The sequence below is a fragment of the Salvelinus alpinus genome, chromosome 15 (assembly GCF_045679555.1).
Source record: "Salvelinus alpinus chromosome 15, SLU_Salpinus.1, whole genome shotgun sequence".
NCBI classification, from domain to species: Eukaryota; Metazoa; Chordata; class Actinopteri; order Salmoniformes; family Salmonidae; genus Salvelinus; species Salvelinus alpinus.
The window spans coordinates 25064786-25092031 of record NC_092100.1 but is presented as its reverse complement, the minus strand read 5'-3'; the positions used below and the strand labels follow the sequence as shown (position 1 = coordinate 25092031).

The 27246-nt window shown below is 42.3% G+C and overlaps 1 protein-coding gene across 1 annotated transcript; it reads left to right on the top strand.

The window, feature by feature from the left end:
• Positions 1-1755: 1755 nt before the first annotated feature.
• LOC139539770 (large neutral amino acids transporter small subunit 1-like) lies at positions 1756-26972 on the top strand. The gene is made up of 10 exons (XM_071343048.1): positions 1756-2554; positions 5696-5821; positions 15125-15230; positions 16453-16497; positions 17812-17935; positions 18152-18255; positions 18549-18645; positions 18874-19023; positions 24828-25005; positions 25117-26972. Exons 1-10 carry the CDS (start codon positions 1798-1800, stop codon positions 25170-25172), a joined length of 1743 nt encoding a protein of 580 aa, XP_071199149.1. The 5' UTR covers positions 1756-1797; the 3' UTR covers positions 25173-26972.
• Positions 26973-27246: the final 274 nt, after the last annotated feature.

The following is a 27246-nucleotide window of genomic DNA, read 5'->3' as shown; positions in this document are numbered from 1 at the left end:
AAATGGGTCAACAGCGCCGTGACCGCTTTCAGGATGTCAGCATTTGAAACGGTATCCTTCATAATCTCGCCCTTCTCCCTAGTGCAGCGCACTTTCGTTGGGTTAGGACTCTTGATAGGTGTGTCAGTTAAAGGAGTACAAAGTCCTTCAAAAGCAGCTTTTCTGACTTTACTAGAATCCCTCTTTGGCATCATCACTCGCAAAGCTAACGTTAACTAAACAAATAGCTAGCTAAAAAAAATAGTTTGTTTTTTATAGTACAGGCAGTAATTTAGATATCTAGCTACTTGGCTAACCAGACTGGCTAGCCAACAGATGCACAGAGAAAGTTTGCTTTTGGGTCTCAACCAGCACTTAAATCTTATTGATTTTGGTTCAAAAGTCACATTGTTAAATTCCTTTCATAATGTAAATATGTTTGTGGTTCAATAAATCAATGAAACATGTGGTACTCCATAACTGTCTCAGAGTTCACAGGGATGCTGCTGCTCTCGTCGCCATCTTGTGCGACCTCCTCCTTCTAGAGCTTCAACTTTCCGACCTGTAGATCACTGAAATCATGATTTGACTTCGTATTTTTCTGAGTTCCCATTTGTCTTGAAAGCACCCTCAGACGCATGGTACCCTTCACCAGCTCATATCTGTGTGAAGCTGGATTCAGTGCTCTCAGCTGCATTAACACCAGATATCAATCCAGGTTGGATGTGACAGCAGAGATGAGGTGAACACTGTTGACCACGCCCCTTGACTTTGAGAATCTCCGAGGCGACATACATCAATCACACCCATCTCATTAGTGGTGGTGAGAAAAGATACATTAATTCAGACTAATTAGCAATTGACTGTTAGAGCCCCACATTAACATTATGTTTGAATACTGTTTGAATGTGTTTCAATTGACTGTCATAGCCCCAAAAAAAAAGTTCACATTGGCTGTTAATTATCTTTTTAAATTCCACATGGTTGGGGTTGAGAACATTTTCAGATATCAAAATAGGGTCTTGGGACAAAAAAGTTTGCGAACCCCTGCTATAAACTTAGCAGGTACTTCTATGCACACAACGCGCGAGTTCACACAACATTAGGCCTACCTGACTGAGAGCCAGAAAAATAAAAACATGTACAGATGTTATCGCAGGTACAGCGAAATGCTTGTGTGTCTGGCTCCAACAGTGCAGTAATAATAGCCTACCGAGCAATACAAAAAAATATATAATCCAAAAAGTTAAAATAAATAAATAAATAGGCTATCATGCACACATGAAGCACTCCAAACCAAAGACAATTAAGAAATGGACAGAAAACTGGTAAATATAATTAAATAAACCTTATCTCCTTTCACACAAGTGTAGCACAGTTTGTGAGCTATCCAAATAACGTGTCCACTTAAAGAAATAAAGCCGTAGGCTAAATGAATGTAATAATATGAACTATGAGAAATGACTGGAAATGGCAAAGATTAACGGGATATTGGTTAAACATTAATAAACAAAGGACAAACAATTCACACCATGGAACAATTAATTCGCACGGATTGGCGGGAGATTTGTGGAGAAAGAGGCACGTTCTGTTTCTTCGCCACAATGCCCTTTCTAGTATTACAATTCACTAATGCCTTGAGGGTACCAATAAAACCAGTTCAGCTAGTCTGGCAGTTTGGCCCTGTCTGAGACATCCTTTGAGGCCAAAGCATCACTAGAGGGCGCAAAAACTTTGGTCTCGCATTGAGCAGTATGTGGGGTGGATTTGTGACGCTGTCATGAAAGGAGAAAAGGAAGAGGCTGTCCTAGACAGACCATGAAGCTTTATACTAAAATCCTTTATACACAGAGTTCCGTGACACAGCACAGAGCACGTGTTTCTGTGTCAGCATCGTGTCTTTGCGCTTCAGGAGCGACAGACAGGATCATAAACATTACATCGGAGAAGAAAAAAAAAACAAGGAGAGACACAGACACCAAGCAAAAAGCCGTGTCCCCACAGGAGCGAGCAATGTCAAGTTTAAAGAAAAGATATTCGAATTCGTCAGGCGAACGGGATGTGGAAGACAAGGAGGTTACGGAGAAGATGCTCTCTCCAGTCGGAGGAGAGAATGGAAACTCAAGCCGGATGGGAAGCCCGGATAAGGTACCCGGGGAAGAGAAGGTTGTCCTAGAAAGAACCATTACCCTGGTGAATGGCGTAGCTATCATAGTGGGTACCATCATCGGCTCGGGTATCTTTGTGACCCCGACTGGAGTGGTGAAGGAAGCCGGGTCCGTCGGACTGTCCCTTGTCGTTTGGGCAGTGTGTGGCGTGTTTTCAACCATAGGTGCACTGTGTTATGCTGAGCTGGGCACCACTATTTCCAAATCAGGTGGAGACTATGCTTACATCCTTGAAGTGTATGGTTCCCTGCCGGCTTTCCTGAAACTGTGGATCGAGTTGCTCATCATCCGCCCGTCATCGCAGTACATTGTCGCGTACGTCTTCGCTACCTACCTTCTCAAGCCAATCTTCCCTGACTGCCCTGTACCCGAGAATGGAGCGAAGCTGATCGCCTGTCTTTGCATCTGTAAGTAGCCATTCTGATTCAATTTACTATTCGCAAACTCAGTGCTACTATATCAGGTGGTTGATACACACGTTGCATCCTCCTTTACGCATGGCGCCACGTCAGGATTTCGTAGTATGCAAATGTATCTTCCAACAGACACTGTTTTATAAAAGTATTTTTAATGAAACTTAATTTTGTAATTTCCTGGACTATGTTGATATATGGTGCCAAAATCTTGAAAACAGGTAGCCTAGGCCTACTCACTGCGACACTGTTCTATTGGCAGTGCGCACGCCACTCACCCAAACGGAAACTCTGTAGGCTAGGTCTACTGTAGTTGAATGGAACTGTTGAAAAAATAGCGCGTTATTTCATCATCTTTGGTTGGTAGAGGTCGGCGTTTTGGCAGCATTACCCAGGCGCCATATGGTCTGATCACACTCACATGGACATTTTATTTCTCTCCAGATAATTAATAATTAAAATTAAAATAAGGAAAATAATGTAAATACAATACAAATATAAAACATCATCTACAATAAATGATTGTTTCCCCATAATATGCAAATAACATTAATTCAGTTACACATCTTGCGCACATTATTCTCATGGACCCTTATTGCGCGGGGTTTAAACGACAGTAATTATAAAATAAAAGAAAGGCGTGTGATGTGACTCACTATGTTCAATATCAGTATGATGAAGGGATGTATTAAGTTTTGACACTATACTTTATCACTTTGTTGATATCATATGCTCTGGTATACAAATAAACAATCTTGTATTCTCCAACGAACCAATTTGGACAGCTTATAGGCCTACACATTCAGTAAGAGTTGTTCTATAAATGTTTTTGTGAGTCAGGTGGCACTGTGAAGTTCAACACGTAGATGATCCAGTCTGAACTGTATGATGTTGTAGTTTCCAACAGGCCAATATTCTACATAGTTTAGCGCATAAAACGCATTTGTAGTCTGTGTTTATTTTATGCCTGCTACGGAAGAGGCAGAATAATGCACGATCGTGAGGGGATATAGAGAGCAGCTGTTGCTTCGCGAGGTACAGTATCTCTACCTGAAAATACATGATCTAAGTGATTAATAGTTGGCATTCAGCGGTCATAAAAGCAGGCCTTATTTACTTTGGAGTACTACAAAATAGTGATTTTTGTCAAACTGCATATGCAGCAGCTCTATAGGGATGAGATGACTTGGAATGAAATAAGAAAGTCATCAAATAAAACAAATGTAATACACACAACAACTAAAATATTTGATTAAAGTAAAGTAATGTGAATAATGATGGTTAATAAGTGATAAGCAGCGGTGAGCAGTCACTACCATCATGGGACTTTGTTTTATTGTTGCATTCTGTGTTACAGCATTCAACCCATATAATAGAAACCGAAATGGATAACCTTTTCTTATAATCGAACCAAAACCGAACAGACCTTAAAAAGCACTTATCGCTCAGCACTACTGTTGTGCAGTGTTGGATAGTAGTTAGCCAGTTGGGATTATGGGTGGATTAGTTTGAGCTCTGCATTAATTAGCCAACAAATCAAAAACATTCTCACATTGTGGAGATTGCTAGTTATCTCAAGCAGACTTTTCTTTCTGTGCTCCAATTCCATCTCTCTGTTACAGACTTTTGCCCCTTTTGTACCCATCTCTCTTGTAGCATACATTTCTCTGTTGGGGGTATGAACCAGTGGAGGCTGCTGAGGGGAGGACGGCTCATAATGAAGGCTGGAATGGAGTAGAATGGATGGAATGGAGTGAATGGTATCGAACACATGAAAACCATGTGGTTGATACCATTCCATTGACTCCATTCCAGCCATTATTATGAGCCGTTCTCCCCTCAGTAGCCTCCACTGGTATGAATGCCTGATTAAGGTGCAGGAATGTGTGTGTGAACGTCATATGGTATAGTGCCTGCTCTAGTCTCTAATCCCTTTTCTGAGCGTGTAATCCCCAACAGTGACCACATGATACAGACTGAGATAGAGTGGCAGCCAAGCCAGGGCACATATATAGATTAGAGATAGGGTTGAAGCCAAGATGTTGTTGGTCTAGACTAGAGTTGACATGGTCAATCAGGATAGCTAAGCTTCTATTATCCACAATACTGTTCCATGCAGTTTTGCTAATCCATTGAGTTGTGCTAGGCTAGGATGTTTGTCTGACCGTCTGTGTTATTGTTCCAGTGATTGATTTGGTGTTTAGTAGTTATTAGGTCGCCGTGCTTTAGTTTAATGTATAGTTCCACAGTAGTGAGGTTTAACACAGTGGCCCCCTGGCTGGCTCTGTCTGGCTTCTTTAGCGGGTTGTGGGTTGAAACCTCAGGTTCAGTCCATGTCATTTGTTTGGGAGGCTGAGACTGAAGCCTTTTTGCCTTGGTAGTCCCTTTACTCTGATCCCAGTGGCAGAAGGTCTGCTCTCTCATTCTCGCTCTGTGTGAGTGTGTGTTTTCATGTCTGTGTGTGTGCCATTCCTCCCAATCTATACTGTACTCCCACACAGGCCCTCTTTGTTCTGTTTGGTTCCCCATTGTTGCCCAGGCTGATTTTATTTATGGTTTTTTGAAGTGTTCGTTAGTTAATCTTTTTTAATGGGGAGTCAGAGGGACAGGGGGAGGGCCTTGATTTTATTCCAACAAGAATCTGTTTACTGGGTCTCTGAACTATTCCACCCTCTGTGCCACATGACACACCTCACAGCGGTCCAACGCACTGATCATTTACATTTTAGTTATTTAGCAGACGCTCTTGTACAGAGTGACTTACAGGAGCAATTAGGGTGAAGTGCCTTGCTCAAGGGCACCTCAACATATTTTTCATCTAGTCGGCTCTGGGGGTTCGAACCAGCGACCTTTCGGTTTACTGGCCCAACACTCTTAAACGCTAGGCTACCTGCCGCCCGATCACATATATAATGTGGGCTGGGTGCTGGGGTTTCCCAACCCTAGCCTCAGGGTACCGCTGTGCGTGCTGAGGGGATGCTACGCGAACATTTAGTACCTTCTGCAGGATTTATTGGGCTTACTGAGCTTAGAAAAGGTTGGAGAATTTGTAAAGATTTTATTTAGCTCATTCATGTAGACAGTAATAAAAAGGCATAACTCTCACACACTGTCTCTTTCTCTGTCTTTCCCCAGTGCTGTTGACTGCTATAAACTGCTACAGTGTGAAGGCAGCCACGCGGGTCCAGGATGCCTTTGCAGCTGCCAAGCTCTTTGCCTTGGGCCTCATCATCATTATTGGTTTTGTGAAGATTGGCAAAGGTAAGATACAGCCACACAAAATCACTAACACACTCATCATAATGCACTTTACAGGAGGAGGTACACAGTGAAAACTAAACAGACAAGCCATAAAGTGCCATGCGACGGGAAAGGAAGTGGTCATTTGTAGCTCAGTTGGTAGAGCATGGCGCTTGTAACGCAAGGGTAGTCCGATTCCTGCTTCGGATAAAAGTGTCTGCTAAATGGCATATATTGTTATATATTATAAGTCAGGCCCAATAACGATGTGTCAGGTGATCCAGTGCAGGAAGTTGGCGTGGCCTTCATTGCCAATAAGGTATTTCCCCATATATGGAGGGTGTCCCCAAGAGAGTGAAGTAACTGGCTTAGCCCAGGGCCAGGTTTTTCTAAAGTTATCTATCCGGAATTCGGCTATCGGATAGGATTAAATGTATAGAAATAGAATGTAAAGAACATGAGTCCCCATTCAAGTCAATGATTCATCCGTTCTATTCATTCTATTGTTATGCATTTAATCCTATCTGATAGGTAACTTTTAAAAAACTGGGAGCTGGCAAATAGAAGTCTTCTTCCTGTTGACTAGCAGGATCAAGCATTATCATGATTGATTTTATTTCAGTTTCATATGAGCTTATAAAACACTATATTTTAATTTTTTTATTTATTTTTTATTTATTTAACCTTTATTTAACCAGGTAGGCAAATTGAGAACACGTTCTCATTTACAATTGCGACCTGGCCAAGATAAAGCAAAGCAGTTCGACACATACAACAACACATAGTTACACATGGAGTAAAACAAACATATAGTCAATGATACAGTGAAAAAAAAAAATAAGTCTATATACAATGTGAGCAAGTGAGGTGAGATAAGGGAGGTGAAGGCAAACAAATATATGTATAAATAAATAAAAATATAAAAAGGCCATGGTGGCGAAGTAAATACAACACAGCAAGTAAAATAAAACTTAAAACACTGGAATGGTTGGTTTGCAGTGGAAGAAAGCGCAAAGTAGAGACAGAAATAATGGGGTGCAAAGGAGCAAAATAAATAAATAAATACAGTAGGTAAAGAGGTAGTTGTTTGGGCTAAATTATAGATGGGCTATGTACAGGTGCAGTAATCTATGAGCTGCTCTGACAGCTGGTGCTTAAAGCTAGTGAGGGAGATAAGTGTTTCCAGTTTCAGAGATTTTTGTAGTTCGTTCCAGTCATTGGCAGCAGAGAACTGGAAGGAGAGGCGGCCAAAGGAAGAATTGGTTTTGGGGGTGACCAGAGAGATAAACCTGCTGGATATCTTGAAGAATCATGTGCACAATTATTTTTTTATTTTTTTTAAATACAATTGACATGCATGCAAAATAATCATAGCAACATTATAGCAATCATAGCAACATTATACAAAATGGTAGCTGTAACATTTTTTTATGAGCACTATCAAATACGCCCTATAATTTCTAGACGCACAAAGGCAGCTTCATATCTCAGCAGCTTAAACATGAGTCAGTCTTTGAGAGCACAGGATGCTGCTGCTATCACAGAACCAGGAAAAACACCTCATGTTGCACTAAGTAAGAACAGAATGGATAAAAGAAATGGCAAACAAATAATCAATATTATACCCATCCTGTTCCCAACTCAAGGGTCCCAACTGGGGTCCTAAGGAAAGTTATCTTCATAAGATTATGATCATTAACTTTTAGCGATATAAGTCAAACAGACATCACCATTCAATCCACTAGTGTTTTGGTTCAATTAAGATGTTCAGCCCAAATGAGAGGCATAAAAAACAACGTTATCATGTTCCAACAGTAAAACACTACTCCATTGTCCTGCGGGAGGAAGGAGAGCTGAGGGCCAGTCAGTACTGATTGAGAGATCAGTGTGGACTGATTCAGTGCCCAGACTGGGCTTATGGGCCACCTTGAAGGAAAACAAACAAGTCTTCCAGTCAGACTGATTTAATGTTATGTAAAAGTAATTATGTTAGAATAATAGGTACTGTTGAAGTGCAAGGAATTGCACTTTTTAAAACCTTTGTCCTGGAGATGCTTGAGATTTTGTAACCTGATGTTTTACTGTAGCAAGTAAGCAAATGAGAATTCCTTTACAGAAGTGTGTGGTTAGTGCATGGGAGCAAATGAGTGATTCAAGCTTAACTAAACAGCTTCCAGAGAGGTGCCACCCTACTTACCAGAGGCATGCCCCCCCCCCCCCCCCCCCCTTCAGTGTACCAAGACTGCAATGTTTAAGATGCATACATTTGCAATGCTGCTCAGGGAACCGTTTCTGAGACTGCTAACCTTTCCCAGGTAACCCTGTGGCCTTAGAGGCCAGATACCCTCTGTTGGGTGAATATGTGTAGTCATGGCCTGCTGTGTAACCATGGCTGGTCCTGTTCTTTCCTGTTGGCCTCCTTGTTATCACATCTCTTTCCCTTCTCCTGGTTGTATATTTGGATGCATTTGAAGTTGAGCTGGCACATGAAGTTAAGGGTGAAGTGTATGAGAGAGAATTTCTTTGCAGGCCAGAGCACTGGGAAAAAACAGGTTTAATCAACGTTGTTTTCATGTCATATCAACCCAAGAAATCAATGTGATGACGTTAAATCAACGATGAAAACTCATTGGATTTGTAAAAAGTCAATGTAAGGGCATTTTGTGTTCTTTTTCACCCAACTTTGAACCTAAATCCAACGGCATGGTGAAATGTTTTGTTGATTTCGCATTGAATTCACATTAGTTGACATCTCAACCGAATGTAAATCAAAACTAGATGTTGAACTGACATCCTTGTCCAGTGGGGGAGCTCTTGCTTAAAGCACCAGACTAGATTGAATCAACCGTAACATTGGTGGTGGACTTTTAGCTATTTTTGTCAGACACTATAATACGGCTAGGTAGATTTAATACTATCAATCATTCAGAGTTAAATATGGTTCCCCGGCTCTCTATCTTCTGTCTTCAACAGAAGCCCCACTCTCCTCCCCTCCATCTGCACGGTCCTGTCTGACTCTGCCAGTGGTCACAGACAGATGAATGGCAGGCTCTAAGGGGGGAAAATATATTTAAATAAAGAAGAGCTATGGGTGTCTGTGTCTGCAGGGTCAATATGTTAGTGCTGGGTGGGAGTGGAAGTTGGTGAGGGGCTTATGTCAGATGGGCGTTTTCTCACAATGCATTTGTAAATTAATCTCTTGTAGGCCCCAATGATCATTGGTTACTGTCTGCTTTTCACAAAAAGTTTCACAAAAAACAGCAACTTTAAACACTTAATTGTTTCTTGTTCATTCTAACACGGACTGATCTTTCTAATAGAGGACATTTTTGATGAAGGTTTTACTTGCAATGATCATGGTAGTGGTTGTCTTTACTTGAATGAACTTGTTGTAAGTCCCTATGTGTCAGAGCATCTGCTAAATTACTTAAGTGTGTCTATATCTGTATTTCTTTGTCTGTCGGGATGTGTGCGTGTGATAGTTTTATTGCCCTGTGACAAACTCAGTGTTGTGAAATAGCATGTATCGAATTATCACGGTCCTCCTGCTGCCAGCTCATGGCTGTGGTATGGAGGAGGCTCTTCCAGAGCTGGACTGCTCTGGTCTGGTCTTGTCTTATCTGGGTGGGACGCCACTGGGTTGGAGAGATACATCTAACGACAGAGGTCAAATGAACGCTCCTCTTGTCCTTTTTCTCTTTTCCTGACAGAGACATGCTCACTTCAGTGCATTTTAAACCACCTGTTGTCTATACTGGGCAGTCACCTAGGGTAAACGGATTAAGTATAAGATTCTGGGTCATTCCTTCATTTGGCAATAGGCTCAAGCAGGTTAATGGCAACACGATTGTTAAAAACTAATCTGATTAGGCTACTGCAATAGTCCAGTTCCTTTTCAATCAAAAGTGTTTTTGTTTGTCTTTTGGAGCCAGTCAGGAGGCTCTGTAGGGACATTCCTTGTCTGCGTGTCTTTAATGTGTATTTTTCATGTGTACATCTCGGTCTCAGTGCATCTCCCCTTGGCTGCTTATGAAATAGGCAGCACTGCAATAGTTTTGCCATCACATTTCTTTCTGCTGGCTCAGTTGAAGGAACGGTAGTCAGTATTGTAACGGGATCTCTTAATGGTTTATTTACAACCTGACCCAGCTGCTCATTGTGCTGCTGTGACCAACTTTAACCCCTCCCCAAATACAACACACATACGCCCACTTCCTGGCGGGTAGGAGCGATGGGCCAGTAACCAAAAGATTGCTGGATCGAATCCCCGAGTTGACAAGGTAAAAATCTGTTGTTCTGCCCCTGAGCAAGGCAGTTAACCCACTGTTCACCAGGTGCCGATGACGTGGATGTTGATTAAGGCAGCCCCCCGCACCTCTCTGATTCAGAGCGGTTGGGTTAAATGCAGAAGACACATTTCAGTTGAATGCATTCAGTTGTAAAACTGACTAGGTATCAAATCATAATCAAATTCCCACAGTCTCCCTGTAGCTAATCACGTAACTGCCAATCGTATCTACCTGTCAAGCCACTCCGACATTGCTCGTCCTAATATTTATATATTTCTTAATTCCATTATTTTACTTTTAGATTTGTGTGTACTGTTGTGAATTGTTGGATACTACTGCACTTTTGTAGTTAGGAACACAAGCATTTCGCTACACCCGCAATAACATCTGCTAAATAAACTCAGTAAAAAAAGAAACTTCCCTTTTTCAGGACCCTGTCTTTCAAAGATAATTTGTAAAAATCCAAATAACTTCACAGATCTTCATTGTAAAGGGTTTAAACAATGTTTCCCATTGAACCATAAACAGTTAATGAACATGCACTTGTGGAACGGTCGTTAAGACACTAACAGCTTACAGACTGTAGGCAATTAAGGTCAGTTATGAAAACTTAGGAAACGAAAGAGGCCTTCCTTCTGACTCTGAAAAACACTAAAAGAAAGATGCCCAGGGTCCCTGCTCATCTGCGTGAACGTGCCTTAGGTATGCTGCAAGGAGGCATGAGGACTGCAGATGTGGCAAGGGCAATAAATTGCAACATCTGTACTGTGAGACGCCTAAGACAGCGCTACAGGGAGACAGGACGGACAGCTGATCGTCCTCGCAGTGGCAGACCACGTGTAACAACACCTGCACAGGATCGGTACATCCGAACATCACACCTGCGGGACAGGTACATGATGGCAACAACAACTGCCCAAGTTACACCAGGAACGCACAATCCCTCCATCAGTGTTCAGACTCAGCAATAGGCTGAGAGAGGCTGGACTGAGGGCTTGTAGGCCTGTTGTAAGGCAGGTCCTCACCAGACATCACTGGCAACAACGTCGCCTATGGGCACAAATCCACTGTCGCTGGACCAGACAGGACTGGCAAAAAGTGCACTTCACTGACGAGTCGCGGTTTTGTCTCACCAGGGGTGATGGTCGGATTCGCGTTTATCGTCGAAGGAATGAGCGTTACACCGAGGCGGTGTGTCACAGCATCATCGGACTGAGCTTGTTGTCATTGCAGGCAATCTCAATGCTGTGCGTTACAGGGAAGACATCCTCCTCCCTCACGTGGTACCCTTCCTGCAGGCTCATTCTGACATGACCCTCCAGCATGACAATGCCACCAGCCATACTGTTCGTTCTGTGCATAATTTCCTGCAAGACAGGAATGTCAGTGTTCTGCCATGGCCAGCGAAGAGCCCAGACCTCAATCCCATTGAGCACGTCTGGGACCTATTGAATCGGAGTGTGAGGGCTAGGGCCATTCCCCCCAGAAATGTCTGGGAACTTGCAGGTGCCTTGGTGGAAGAGTGGGGTAACATCTCACACCAAGAACTGGCAAATCTGGTGCAGTCCATGAGGAGGAGATGCACTGCAGTACTTAATGCAGCTGGTGGCCACACCAGATACTGACTGTTACTTTTGATTTTGACCCTCCCTTTGTTCAGGGACACATTATTCCATTTCTGTTATTCACATGTCTGTGGAACTTGTTCAGTTTATGTCTCAGTTGTTGAATCTTGTTATGTTCATACAAATATTTACACATGTTAAGTTTGCTGAAAATAAACGCAGTTGACAGTGAAGTGACGTTTCTTTTTTTGCTGAGTTTATGTGTATGTGACCAATAAAAAGTTGCTGTTAACTATCCACTGATATTGTATTAAGAAGTTTTAAACTATTAGGCCACTGTTTTATCTTGACCAAATAATAGCTGGCTCCAAATTAGGAGAACCTAGTGCTGTGGGCCAAGCCAGTATCTCTCTTGACAAAGAAAACAAAGAAAAGGATTCCAATGTTAGCCTTATCTGAGTGGGGTTTGTAGATGTACCTTTTCTAGTGATAAAGATGGGGGCAAATAGTGAAAAACCATTTGGCAGTATGTCCAACCGGATTCACAACCGCAGACCATGCGTAACCACACCAGCCCAGGACCACATCCAGCTTCTTCACCTTTTGGATCGTCCGAGACTGTGGGTTTGCACAACCAAAGAATTTCTTCACAAACTGTCAGAAACCAGGGACCTGACCTGACTGCAGTTCTGCATCATAAACGACTTCAGTGGGAAAATGCTCATCTTCGATGGCCGCTGGCACCCTGGAGAACCGTGCTCTTCACGTATGAATCCCGGTTTCAACTGTACCAGGCAGACGGCGTGTATAGCATCGTGTGGCAAGCGGTTTGCTGATGTCAACGATGTGAACAGAGTGCCCCATGGTGGGGGTATGGTATAGGCAGGCAGGCAGGCATAAGCTACAGACAACGAACTCAATTGTGAATTTTGGTGCCATCCTTGACGATGCCTACTTCCTGCCATGGAGAGAGGAACGCCATGGGCATAAGGATTGTACCAAACTTTCTAACCTGCAACTCGGGACACCTGCATTTCACTATGGAACATGACGAGGGAGGTCTGAACTTCCTGGATGTACACGTCCACAAAACAGGTGTAGACATTGACCACAGTACCCCTCACCCTGAGGACCAACCTGTATAGTCTACCACACTCTCATTTGCACCACCAGCTGAATAGCGTTTTCTTCCTAATTGTCTTCCCCACGCCCTTTATGAACTTGTCCAATCCCTTGTTCTGATTATTCTGCTGAAGGCCATTGAAGGCTGAAAAGTTTATTTTAACCTTGCTTAAATAAAACAATGAATTCTTAATGGTGAGCGAGCGTTGAGCATTTTCCATTTCAATTATGAATACATTCTTTGCACCTTGACTCACGCTGGTAAGAAGTGGAGGCCGCGCAACCAATATATTTGTGTCATAGAGTTTCAGTGGACTAGCTGACGTTGCAGAACTTTGGGAAGACCCTTACCATGTTGGGACGTCATGCAGGCTTTAGGCTTAGAGTTGGGGGACAATAAAGGTGGTAGGTCATGGTCCTACACGAAGAGGGACATGGGGGTTCTCACGGCCCAGTGTTTGTCCTGGTTAAGCATGGGCCCCTGTCTGAAACAACACTCTGGGAATTGTTTGTTCACAGAATGTCTGGCTCTTTGGGCCAGCTAGTACTGTTGGAATGTCCATCCCTGGTGTGTTCCCTCAGGCATACGCTTCACGTTTACCTTTTTTTAACAGGTAGCCCCCTGAGTTGTGGAATCAGTGAAATCCCCATTACTGTGGACGGTAGGGGATTAAAGTAGAGGTCGACAGATACCGATTATTGGAGGACAAAAAAAAAGCCGATACCGATTAATCAGACGATTTTTCTATATATATATTTATTTGTAATAATGAGAATTACAACAATACTGAATGAACACTTTTATTTTAACTTAATATAATACGTAAAATCAATTTAGTCTCAAATAAATAATGAAACATGTTCAATTTGGTTTAAATAATGCAAAAACACAGTGTTGGAGAAGAAAGTAAAAGTGCAATATGTGCCATGTAAAAAAGCCAACGTTTAAGTTCCTTGCTCAGAACATGAGAACATATGAAAGCTGGTGGTTCCTTTTAACATGAGTCTTCAATATTCCCAGTTAAGAAGTTGTAGTTATTATAGGACTATTTCTCTCTACCATTTGTATTTCATACACCTTTGACTATTGGATGTTCTTATAGGCACTATAGTATTGCCAGCCTAATCTCGGGAGTTGATAGGCTTGAAGTCATGTGCTTCAAGCATTGCGAAGAGCTGCTGACACACGCAGTAAAGTGCTGTTTGAATGAAAGCTTACGAGCCTGCTGCTGCCTTCCACCGCTCAGTCAGACTGCTCTATCAAATCATAGACTTAATTATAACACACAGAAATACGAGCCTTTGGTCTTTAATATGGTCAAATCCAGAAAAGATCATTTTGAAAACAAAACGTTTATTCTTTCAGTGAAATACAGAAAAGTTCCGTATTTTAACGGGTGGCAACCCTAAGTCTAAAGGACTATTTATGACAAAACCTTCTATTATGACACAACCTTCAATGTTATGTCATAATTATTTAAAATTCTGGCAAATTTAGGAAGAAATGGTCTTCACACAGTTCGCAATGAGCCAGGCGGCCCAAACAGCTGCATATACCCTGACTCTGCTTGCACTGAACGCAATTTCCCTAGTTAATATTGCCTGCTAACATTAATTTATTTTAACTAAATATGCAGGTTTTAAAAAAATATATATTTGTGTATTGATTTTAAGAAAGGCATTGATGTTTATGGTTAGGTACATTGGTGCAATGATTGTTCTTCTTTCACGTATGCGCATTTGTTAAATCATCACCCGTTTGGCGAAGTAGGCTGTGATTCGATGATAAATTAACAGGCACCGCATTGATTAAATGCAACGCCGGACAAGCTAGTTAAACTAGTAATATCATCAACCATGTGTAGTTTAACTAGTGATTATGTTAAGATTGATTGTTTTTTTATAAGATAAGTTTAATGCTAGCTAGCAACTTACGAGTGCAGCAAGGAGCCAAGGTAACAGGTGGTCAGCCTGCCACGCAGTCTCCTCGTGGAATGCAATCGGCCATAATCGGCATACAAAAATGCAGATTACGATTGTTATGAAAACTTGAAATCTGACCAAATTAAAATCGGCCAACCTCTAGATTAAATTTTAAACCACGCATGCTCACAGCCTTTTGAACAAGCTCTAAATTATATTAGTGATATTTTGTCTGCGTACATATATCTAGCCCTGCACTATTTGAACGGTTTCAAGTTGGTCATGGTGCATTTGTTATCTAGTGTTTTATCATTCCAGGACCCTGCTCTGACACAATTTATAGGGATACTGATTCTGTCCACTTTGTGTTCAATGATTCAGTCAACTTTGGTCTTAACTTTCCAACTCCCTTTCTCTCCTTCCAGGTGACACAGTGAACCTCCTACCAGAAAATTCTTTCAAGAATTCAAATTACGACTTTGGGAACATTGGTCTGGCCCTGTACAGTGGTCTGTTTGCGTATGGGGGCTGGTAAGTACAGAGAACTAGAACTTGACTGACATCCAGGACTATTGAACACTAGGCCAGCATTGTCCATTCTAATCCCATTGTAAACACCCTCTTAGAGTTCTTAAGTCAGTCCTCCTAAGTGAATTGAAAAGTCTGTTCAGACTAATCCCCATGCCTGGTGTTCACTCCCTCTTTCCCCGTCCCGCTTTCTCCTCACTAGCTCCCATCCAATTGGCAACATTTGCATGCAAATATTCTAAAATCTGCATAAATGAAATATGCAAATTCTTCCACAAGTGGTGTGTTTCCACTGAACTTGAATCTAATGTTCAATGTGTTTCCATTTGTATTTTCAACTCTACCGATAGTTTTAAATAGCAAATGCGCCTTGGTCTTGGCACAAAGCTCCAGTCTACATGAACTTATTTTAATTTAACTAGGCAAGTAAGTTAAGAACAAATTATTATTTACAATGACGGCATAGGAACAGCAGGTTAACTGCCTTGTTCAGGTGCAGAACGACAGATTTTTACTTCGTCAGCTTGGGGATTCGATCTAGCAACCTTTCGGGTACTGGCCCAATGCTCTAACCACTAGGCTACCTGCCGCCCCTGTAGCCTGATGGATAAGAGCGAGAATATTTGTATTTATCAAAATGGCAGTCAAGCATTGATCATCATGTCATCAGAATAAGACCCTTGATATGTTATTGGAAAGGAGCATCAAGCTCATATCTTGCACTTTCACCACCCTGTAAAGGTCATTACTTGTATAATCTGCATCCTACTTTAAACTGCATGGTTTCCCAAGTCGTAGTGGGAGGAACACACACCATGTCATCGTGTGGTTTCAAGTTGACTTCGATATGGTAGCGTTTACATCAATATTTGCGCATAAAGGCATTTCCACCGCCATTTCTCGCATAATTCATTTTACAGACAAAGATCCCACTATGTCAAATGAACAAATTATCTGCTGGCATTTACCAAATTGTACCAAAAATTCCTGTTTCCATCACAGCTTTACTTGCATAAAAACTGTGGATGGAAACTTGGTTACAGTCTCACTCTTTACTCCCGCCTGGTCTTTTTACCACTGTTATGTTTTGTTCATCTATGGTATATGAAAGCAATGATTTAATATCCTCTCACCCTCAATGAAATCACAGCGTGTCTACGTTACAATAGATTTACAGTGTTCTGTTCTGATTGTGTATCTAAACCATGTCTTCTTTATCTTGCAGGAATTACTTGAACTTTGTTACAGAAGAAATGATTGAACCTTACAAGTGAGTGTCCAAACTGTTCCATGGCTGCTGTCCAAACACTTAAAAGATACACCCTTGTCCACTTACCCTCGCCTTATGCCCTTGGGGGAATCCCCGTCACCATTTTGGAGGGTGGTCCAAATGATTAGCCAAGCAAGGGAAGTTTAACGTAAGACCCTCAGCCCTCGTTTTTAGTCGGCTTTGCGAGTGTACAATTATGTTCACGCCGGGCCTGAAACTCCCCATTATTCAAACCACGACAATTGTACATACGCTAAGAAAAGTCTGCGAAAACTTAATGGAGAAGTCAACAAAAACGAATGCAAATAAGTTAGACATTTAGCTACTACGTAAAAAGTAAATGTGTTTTGGAAATTGTAGAAATACATTTTTCCTTTTTCAGAAGTTCCAGCTAGGCAGGCTAATGTTAGTTAGCAAATTAATTTGCTAGCTATCATACAGCAGGCGTATATTAATAATTATATATTTAATATAAGTAGACATTGTCACAGGCCGGCTCATAGCCCGTGGCAAAAAATGAGGGGACACGAACAGGTATAGGCCAATCAAAAAGGTTCTTTATTATAAACCAAAAACTATTAACTTTAAACAAAGAAAAAGGAATGAGGTGTGAAAGTATCATAATGTAGGGTGTATGTAAAGTGCAGGGATGCGTGAATCTGTGTGTGTGAATATGACTGCGTGAAAACTATGTAAAACTACAAAGGAACAAACAAAACAGGATCATACCTGGAGGAGCAGAGAGAGAGACAAAAGTGGTTAGTGAAGCAGCTTAAATACCCTGAGCACAGGTGGCTCCAATCACTAACAACCCTCCTCTGCCTGCAGGAGGAACCGCCCCTGCAATGCAGAGGGGCCGTGACAACATGCACTCATAATTGACTGTAGCGCATATAAAGCACCCACAAGCTACCAGTGGCTGAAAACACAATCATTGCGGGATGATTGTGTGGTCCACTTAAAAATAATTCCTTCCTCCCTTGCCCTGCAAGTGTATACTCGTCAGACGTCATGATACATCATCAGACAGACAGTGACAACTTAATTTGAGGGCTGAGGGGATAGGGTGTGTCTTTTAAGTGTTTGGACCGCAGCCCATGTTCCTTGTAACATACTATAGGTCAAGAATGACTACCTATTCATTTTGAAAAGAATTACTGGTACATGCATGTTTTATGTTAACACGATTCCTGTGTCAGCCCGTTTCAAAGTTAGAATTACTTCAGATTTTCTTCCGACGTAGGTAAACAAAGGAAGTATTGTCAGAGGTGGCGTGTTAAACTCTATAACCCACTTCCCCCCCCACACCCACAGGAACCTGCCTCGTGCTATCATCATCTCCCTGCCCATCGTCACTGTGGTGTACGTACTGACTAACCTGGCCTACTTCACCACTCTGAGTCCAGAAGAGATGCTCAGCTCTGAGGCTGTGGCTGTGGTGAGTTCTCCCCCATACTGAACCGGCCTGTATTAGTCTCTCGTGACGGATTTATGGTGTCGAGATTAGCCTGTACATACAGTACAGAACCGTCTGTCTCCACTGGTACACACTCAATATCAGGTTACGTACATCACTGTATGTCTCAGTACACACAGCCCAGTGACTGGTAGACAGACTTTGTTTGCTGATATTGTTTGTGTTTCTGTCCTTCAGGACTTTGGAAACTACCACCTGGGCCCCATGGCTTGGATCATCCCTGTGTTTGTGGGACTGTCCTGTTTCGGCTCTGTTAATGGCTCTCTCTTTACATCATCCAGGTAACTCACAAACACACACACACTTACACCAGTGGAGGCTGGTGGGAGGAGCTATAGGAGGATGGGCTCAGTGTAATGTCTGGAATGGAATTAATGGAACGGTATAAAAAGTATAAAGCCATGTTTGACTCCATTCCAGACATTACGATGAGCGCGTCCTCCTATAGCTCCTCCCACCAAACTCCTCTGACTTACACTAATTAATTCACACACCAACTCCAATGCTATATACAAGTATGCTCTTTTGGTTTGTGTGTATGTATAAATACTATAACCCCTGTTCTCTTTGTCAGGTTGTTCTTTGTGGGCTCAAGAGAAGGCCACCTCCCCAGTCTGCTGTCCATGATCCACCCCGACCTGCTGACCCCTCTGCCGTCACTCATCTTCACAGTACGTAACCTCTCTCTGACCAGGTGCTTCTCAAAACTGCACCACCATCGAGGGCTCTCATCATTCAATATGCTAAGTAAAACATAATATTGGAACTTGTAGTCAAACATTGAGCCTGAGGATTGAAGCTCAGTATTATGGTCATTATTAGCAATTTTTCATGCCTGTCGACAATAGTCACTGCTGTGTGCTACGTTCACAAATCTCTCTCTCATACTTCCCTCACAGTGCCTCATGACGCTGCTGTACGCCTTCTCCAACGACATCTTCTCTGTCATCAACTTCTTCAGTTTCTTCAACTGGCTCTGTATTGCCATGGCGATAATCGGCATGATGTGGCTGCGCTACAAGAAACCTGAGCTGGAACGACCAATTAAGGTGAGAATATGTGTAATGTCTCTAACCTGTTTTCAACTGATCAGGCACCAAGGAGAGAGAGCTCTTTGTTTGCGGCTGATGCACGTTCATTTTCAATTTAGTCATGTAAAAACTGTCACACTGGCGTTTTCCAGTCCTAATGCCAGGTTCAGCAGTTTACTTACATTTACATTTAAGTCATTTAGCAGACGCTCTTATCCAGAGCGACTTACAAATTGGACTTGTCGAACATCGGCTCACTTGCGCTGATGTGGGAGGGGTGGCAATATTTGAAGTATGTCCTTAAAAACACGTGCAAAAGTGAGAATTTCATGCAGCGATAATGGGAAGTTAAGACCCACAAAATGCAGGTCTTAACGGTAACTCAGTTGATAATGGCATGGATGGTGAGAGCGGAACAGAGGCCTATCCAGACATGACACACAGTGCCCATGGAAGAGAGGAAACTGTTGGTTTCCTCTCATTTTGTTTAATATGATTAAAAAACAAGAATGCCTACCCTCCCCTTAATCAAGGCTGGTTTAGCAGCATCGCATAGGTGTGTCTTTTAATGCTGGCCATTAACCAGGTAGCCTATGAATAAAGGGCTTTTAAATGGTCTACTGAGAGTCCTTTGAAATATATATATATATTTTTTTTTTTCTTCGTGTTTTCATTATTCACATACAGTGGGGAGAACAAGTATTTGATACACTGACGATTTTGCAGGTTTTCCTACTTACAAAGCATGTAGAGGTCTGTAATTTTTTATCATAGGTACACTTCAACTGTGAGAGACGGAATCTAAAACTAAAATCCAGAAAATCACATTGTATGATTTAAGTAATTAATTAGCATTTTATTGCATGACATAAGTATTTGATCACCTACCAACCAGTAAGAATTCCGACTCTCACAGACCTGTTAGTTTTTCTTTAAGAAGCCCTCCTGTTCTCCACTCATTACCTGTATTAACTGCACCTGTTTGAACTCGTTACCTGTATAAAAGACACCTGTCCACACACTCAATCAAACAGACTCCAACCTCTCCACAATGGCCAAGACCAGAGAGCTGTGTAAGGACATCAGGGATAAAATTGTAGACCTGCACAAGGCTGGGATGGGCTACAGGACAATAGGCAAGCAGCTTGGTGAGAAGGCAACAACTGTTGGCGCAATTATTAGAAAATGGAAGAGGTTCAAGATGACGGTCAATCACCCTCGGTCTGGGGCTCCATGCAAGATCTCACCTCGTGGGGCATCAATGATCATGAGGAAGGTGAGGGATCAGCCCAGAACTACACGGCAGGACCTGGTCAATGACCTGAAGAGAGCTGGGACCACAGTCTCAAAGAAAACCATTAGTAACACACTACGCCGTCATGGATTAAAATCCTGCAGCGCACGCAAGGTCCCCCTGCTCAAGCCAGCGCATGTCCAGGCCCGTCTGAAGTTTGCCAATGACCATCTGGATGATCCAGAGGAGGAATGGGAGAAGGTCATGTGTACTGATGGCGCAAAAGCCATGACAGGGAGACATAGTGGAGTGGTAATGTGCGTGCAAGCAGTTGCTCCCGACGCCACTTGGGTACACTGCAGCATCCACCGAGAGGCTCTTGCTGCCAAGGGAATGCCTGACAGCTTGAAAGACGTTTTGGACACTACAGTGAAAATGGCTAAATTTGTTAAAGCATGCAATGATATAGGCAGCGACCATGTAACGCTTTTACAACATACCGAAGTGCGGTGGTTATCAAGGGGCAAAGTATTGACACGTTTTTTTGAATTGAGAGATGAGCTTAAAGTTTTATTTACTGACCATCATTTTCACTTGTCTGACCACTTGCATGATGACAGGTTTCTCACACGACTGACCTGTCTGGGTGATGTTTTTTCTCGCCTGAATGATCTGAGTCTAGGATGACAGGGACTCTACTTAACTATATTCAATGTGCGGGACAAAATTGAGGCTGTGAAGAAGTCTGCATTAACAAGGACAACACACAGGTCTTTCCATCATTGTATGATTTTTTGTGTGTAAATGAACTCAAGCTTATGGACAATGTCAAATGTGATATAGCGAAGCACCTGTGTGAGTTGAGTGCGCAATTACACAGGTACTTCCCGAAACGGATGACACAAACAAATGGATTCTTTATCCCTTTCATGCCCTGCCTCCAGTCCACTTACTGATATCTGAACAAGAGAGCCTCATCGAACTTGCAACAAGCGGTTCTGTGAAAATGGAATTTAATCAGAAGCCACTGCCAGATTTCTGGATTGGGCTGCGCTCCGAGTATCCTGCCTTGGCAAATCGTGCTGTTAAGACACTGATGCCCTTTGCAACCACGTAGCTATGTTAGAGTGGATTATCGGCCTTCAATAGCATGAAAACTGAATACAGGCACAGACTGTGCGTGGAAAAAGACAGACTCTCACCAATACAACCCAACATTGCAGAGTTATGTGCATCCTTTCAAGCACACCCTTCTCGTTAACTTGTGGTGAGTTATTCACAATGTTTGATGAACAAATAAGGTTTTCTATGTAAGATGGTTAAATAAAGAGCAAAACTATTGATTATTATTATATTATTTGTTCCCTAGTCCTATAAGAGCTCTTTGTCACTTCCTACTAGCTGGGTTGTGACACAAACTCACACTCATTCTTATGTTTAATAAATGTATCGTATGACCCTGGTGCGAGAGGGGGTACGCAGCTGGAGGTTGAATGTTTGTAGGGGTACGGGACTATAAAAAGTTTGAGAACCAATGCTCTAGCCTATGTTTAACAATGTATTTCCAAATGGAAGCAATTCAATTAGAAAAATGTAGACTGCAAAAATGTTCAACATATTTAGCAAATATGGGGCAGGCTATTTAACGGACTAAGCTATAGCAGAATAATATTCGTAAATACATTACTTGAAGCAACCACATATTTAGCCATGGAGCACGCTCCGATTGGCCAGTGAGGGGCCATGCGTCGACACACCCACAACTTGTTTATTCATCAAAACCTACAGCGCGACTGCCAACAGTAAGATTTACCATTGCAAGGGAAGGGGGATGCCTAGTCAGTTGCACATCTGAATTAATTCAACCAAAATGTGTCTTCCGCATTTAACCCAACCCCTCCGAATCAGAGCAGTGCGGGGGGCTGCCTTAATCGATGTCCATGTCATCGTCACCCAATAGAGCCCAGAGAGAGAGAGGGAGGACGATAGAAGAAAGAAAAGAAGGAGCTTGAACTGGTTACTTGGCGGCGTAGATCGCAGTGTGACCTGCCATTGGCATGAGCTGCTGGCTAGAGAAGGTAGAGCAGCATGTGCACTGACAGTCGCCCTAGGACTGTTGGACACACAGAGACCCTTTGTGTGACTGTGGGTCCTCTGCCTGCCCCCAAAATGGACCTATAATGGCCTGAACCCATCTGTCTGGTTGACATGGCGATGTGTTAATGAGAGGAGTGGCCGAGAGAGGCAGTGAAGTGAAAGAGGCCAGCGCTGCACAGTTCAGATCTCTCTCGATCTCTATCTATCACAGATAAATCTGTCCTGTGTGTTTGTGTTGGGACAGGGTTTGGGACAGATGACCCTACAGTGGCTCTGTGCCACAATAAAGGAGGGGCTGGAGAGGTTCTTCAACATTGACCATTCAACTCTCTGCCTTTGAATATCTCGCTCTCATATACCCGCTTGCTGGTACTCATTTAGTTAGTTAGTGTGGATCAACATCAGACTGCATTTGGCAGCCTCTGAAAATGTCAGTTATTGGTCCAATGCTCCACATTCAGCTGGATGTGAGTCAGTGTTCTGATCGGAGTTTGACTATAGTGCACAAACACTCCCCTTCCCTCTCTACTCAGCATTTCACATCTAACCCTCCTCAGAGTTTTAACCTTTAGCATTTACCTCAGTAAGACTGATGAGAGAAGCCCATTTGCTATATACAGTCGTATGAAAAGGTTTGGGCACCCCTGACAATTTCCATGATTTCCATTTATAAATAATTGGGTGTTTGGATCAGCAATTTCATTTTGATCTATCAAATAACTGATGGACACAGTAATATTTCAGTAGTGAAATTAGGTTTATTGGATTAACAGAAAATGTGCAATATGCATCAAAACAAAATTAGACAGGTGCATAAATTTGGGCACCCCAATAGAAAAAATCACATCAATATTTGTTAGAGCCTCCTTTTGCTAAAATAACAGCCTCTAGATGCTTCCCATAGCCTCTAATGAGTGTCTGGATTCTGGATGAAGGTATTTCGGACCATTCCTCCTTACAAAACATCTCCAGTTCAGTTAGGTTTGATGGTTGCCGAGCATGGACAGCCCGCTTCAAATCATCCCACAGATTCTCAATGATATTCAGGTCTGGGGACTGGGATGGCCATTCCAGAACATTGTACTTGTTCCTCTGCATAAATGCCCGGGTAGATTTTGAGCAGTGTTTTGGGTCGTTGTCTTGTTGAAACATCCAGCGCCAGCGTAACTTCAACTTTGTGACTGATTCTTCAACATTATTCCCAAGAATCTGCTGATATTGAGTGGAATCCATGCGACCCTCAACTTTAACAAGATTCCCAGTACCGGCACTGGCCACACAGCCCCACAGCATGATGGAACCCCCACCAAATTTGACTGTGGGTAGCAAGTGTTTTTCTTGGAACGCTGTGTTCTTTTGCCGCCATGCATAACGTCCCTTGTTGTGACCAAATAACTCAATCTTTGTTTCATCCACAGCACCTTATTCCAAAATGAAGCTGGCTTGTCCAAATGTGCGTTTGCATACCTCAAGCGACTCCGTTTGTGGCGTGTGTGCAGAAAAGGCTTCTTCTGCATCACTCTCCCATACAGCTTCTCCTTGTGCAAAGTGCGCTGAATTGTTGAATGATGCACAGTGACACCATCTGCAGCAAGATGATGTTGTAGGTCTTTGGAGGTGGTCTGTGGGCTGTTTTTGACCGTTCTCACCATCCTTCGCCTTTGCCTCTCCGATATTTTACTTGGCCTGCCACTTCTGGCCTTAACAAGAACTGTGCCTGTGGTCTTCCATTTCCTAACTATGTTCCTCACAGTGGACACTGACAGCTTAAATCTCTGCGATAGATTTTTGTAGCCTTCCTCTAAACCATAATGTTGAACAATCTTTGTTTTCAGGTCATTTGAGAGTTGTTTTGAGGCCCCGATGTTGCCACTCTTCAGAGGAGAGTCAAAGAGAACAACAACTTGCAATTGGCCACCTTAAATACCTTTTCCCATGATTGGATGCACTTGTCTATGAAGTTCAAGGCTTAATGAGCTCACCAAACCAATTGTGTGTTCCAATTAATCAGTGCTAAGTAGTTACAGGTATTCAAATCAACAGAATGAAAAGGGTGCCCACATTTTTGCATATCCTATTTTTCACATCTGATTTAATTTCATACAACTTAATATTGCTACACTAAACATCTTTGTCTGGACAATACCCCAGTACTCAGCTTTTATTAGAAAATGAATGGCATGCCACTGTGATCATTTTCTGTGACGACAGAGTAAATTATTATGCAGCCTCAGAGGGGTGCCCAAACTTTTTCATACGACTGTATTATCTTCTACTTTTAAAATATTGTATTTTAAATATTCTATTTAGTAGATGAAGATGCTTTGCGAATTACTGTCATACAATTTCACAATATTTTCCTATTTTAATTCCCTCAAGATGGGTTTAGTTTGAATCCAGTCATTCTCTGTGTGTTTTGTTAACGGTAGTGTCAGTGTGTCTGTCTGTCCTGGTTTATTTATTCAGTGTCACATTTAAATGTTTCCCCCAGGTGAATATCCTGCTGCCTATCAGCTTTGTCCTGGCTTGTATGTTCCTTATCGTGGTGTCCATCTGGAAAACACCTGTGGAGTGTGCCATTGGCTTTGGCATCATTGCCACTGGAGTGCCAGTCTACTACATTGGCGTTTGCTGGCAAAACAAGCCCAAATGGCTCCTTCAGTTTATCTGTAAGTTTCCGTTATGAATTGCTTCAATGCACTCTCTGGACCTATCTGCATGATTGTAGTCTGTTTCTGATTATACAGTGATTGTGACTTACGGTGTGTTTCTCTCTCCAGTCTCTTCCACGGCGCTTTGCCAGAAGCTGATTGGGGTGGTACCACAGGAATCCTGAAGAGGAGCTAAAGCGACGAAGCCCCTCGACATACAACCCCAGTGACCACTTTTCTACCCCTCACCCCTGGAGGCACCTGCTCCCAGTCTACACCCTCACTCAGCCCCCATCAATGTTTTTAGGTCTAATCATTCCTTCTGATCTCCTAGTGTTCTAGTGCAGGAGGGCCATGCTGCTAGACTGCTGTGCCCAGCACGGTCCCCCTCCACCCTGCTCATACTGTAGCTGTTGGGATACCTTCAGACAGGTTTTCACTGCAAACGTTGTTTCATTCTTCTTGATTTAGTTGATTTAGTATTTTTGAATGTCTTTCTACCGAACCACGGCTCACAAGTGTTGTATTTATGAGGATTATGTTACTTCTGTTTGCAGAGAAATGTCCTCTCGTTCAAACTATTCTTTTACTGAAGGTTTGGCATCCCTGTGTTCATGTAGTTGCAATCTGTGCTTTCAGTCAATTGTGATAGACATGTGTGGCCTGGCTTGGTGCTACTTCCTGGTAGGCCAAAGCTAGAATTGTTGTTCAGATTTCCAAGGTAGACTCACTGTTTCACAGTAGTTCTGCCATTTACCCAGTTAGTGAGTCAACTGCTTCCCAGAAGGGTGTCATGTCTGTTTGTTGCCATGGCTTCTATTTCAGCAGCTTACAGGCTGTTGAACGCAGACATTATGTGTTGTAGTCTGGGTTTGTTTTTTTGTATGATTTTGTTTTCAGCTTTTTTGGGGAAAGGTTTAATGTATCTGTAAAGGATAGTGAAATATACATTTGATTATACTAGTGCCTCTGATAAAGCCAAGGCTATTCAGTTCCCTGACTACAGACACACTTGAACTCATCTGAGCCCAGAGAAGCTGACGACTGAGGGTAGACAGGGAAATGGACGTGTAACAGTGACTGGAGCGTCAGTGTTATAATTCTTATATGATAGCACCCCTCCCCATCTACGGCAGAATAGACTGACTCACTGCACCTTGTGCACCATCTTGTAAATCCCTGCTTTGGCCGTTATTTTTAAAATCTTTGTAGATATGAATTTCTACTTTCATGAGGTAGATGCAGTGGAGCTTTTTTTTAATGCTGTCAATTAACTTTTTTTTGTATATCCAAGGACGTCTTAGTTTCCCGTGAGATTTCTGGTTCACAAATAGACCATGCGTGGGACATAATTATTATAATTATAGTTATTTTTACAACTATTCCGAGTATACAAATTACAGAGATCCTTTTGCTTGTGTGTAGATTTGTCATTAAATCACCAGTAGCCTTCCGACTGTACCATGTCTTACCTCAGTGGACCTATAGTATCACAGGAATATAATATAGCTGGTTGTAAATCTTACAAATATAACATCATGTTTTTTTTAATGCTGATGTAATACAAACTTGTGAACATAATAGTTGCCTGCTTGAGCTCAATCCAGACTACATACATTACGAGCAAGGATTTAATTTGTTCTTAGATCACAATGATCTTGTGGGTATCATCAGATGCACATGGGTATTGTTGCTATTAACTACTGTTATGTCGAAGAGTTTTAAAACAGGACAGGTTGTAACAAAGGCCCCCAATAGGAGCACTGATGTCACAGTGACTACTTTTTACCTGTGACAAGTCTGGCTAATAACCTCAGAATTTTGGGTTAGAATGGGCTATTGTGGGTGTGTATATTTCTTAGAATAGGGTCACAGCTGTAAAGATGATTTCATTGTTTTAGGGTGTCTGTTTCTGTGCTTGTGTGTGTCTACTGTACGTTGTCACTACTGTCAGCAACTATCAACTTCATAAAATGATTTCCACATTTAAGTGTGATGATGAGATTTGTGCGGTAAAGGTTTAATGAGGTATGGACCATGGTGTGGTTTCCCCGTCAAAAAGTGGGTAGGCAGGCAGGGCATAGCAGAGCAAAGGTTAAAAACACAGTCTTTGGATACAGATGCCTCAGAGGGTGGGACAGGGGAGACGTAGGACTGGAGGTGGATGGTTGACGAGATTATTAATTCATTGTATTCTTATTTTTTTGCTGAAAAAAACTGTTCAGCGTACTGTATTAACAAAAATCATCCTGCAGAAGC

What these genes read in the sequence shown, in the direction of transcription:
- LOC139539770 (XM_071343048.1), top strand. Translation starts at nt 1,798, where the DNA reads ATGAAGCTTTATACTAAAATCCTTTATACACAGAGTTCCGTGACACAG. An exon ending in TCTCTCTTTACATCATCCAG is followed by an intron (nt 18,256 to 18,548) that starts GTAACTCACAAA and finishes TCTCTTTGTCAG; the next exon opens with GTTGTTCTTTGTGGGCTCAA. An exon ending in TGCCGTCACTCATCTTCACA is followed by an intron (nt 18,646 to 18,873) that starts GTACGTAACCTC and finishes CTTCCCTCACAG; the next exon opens with TGCCTCATGACGCTGCTGTA.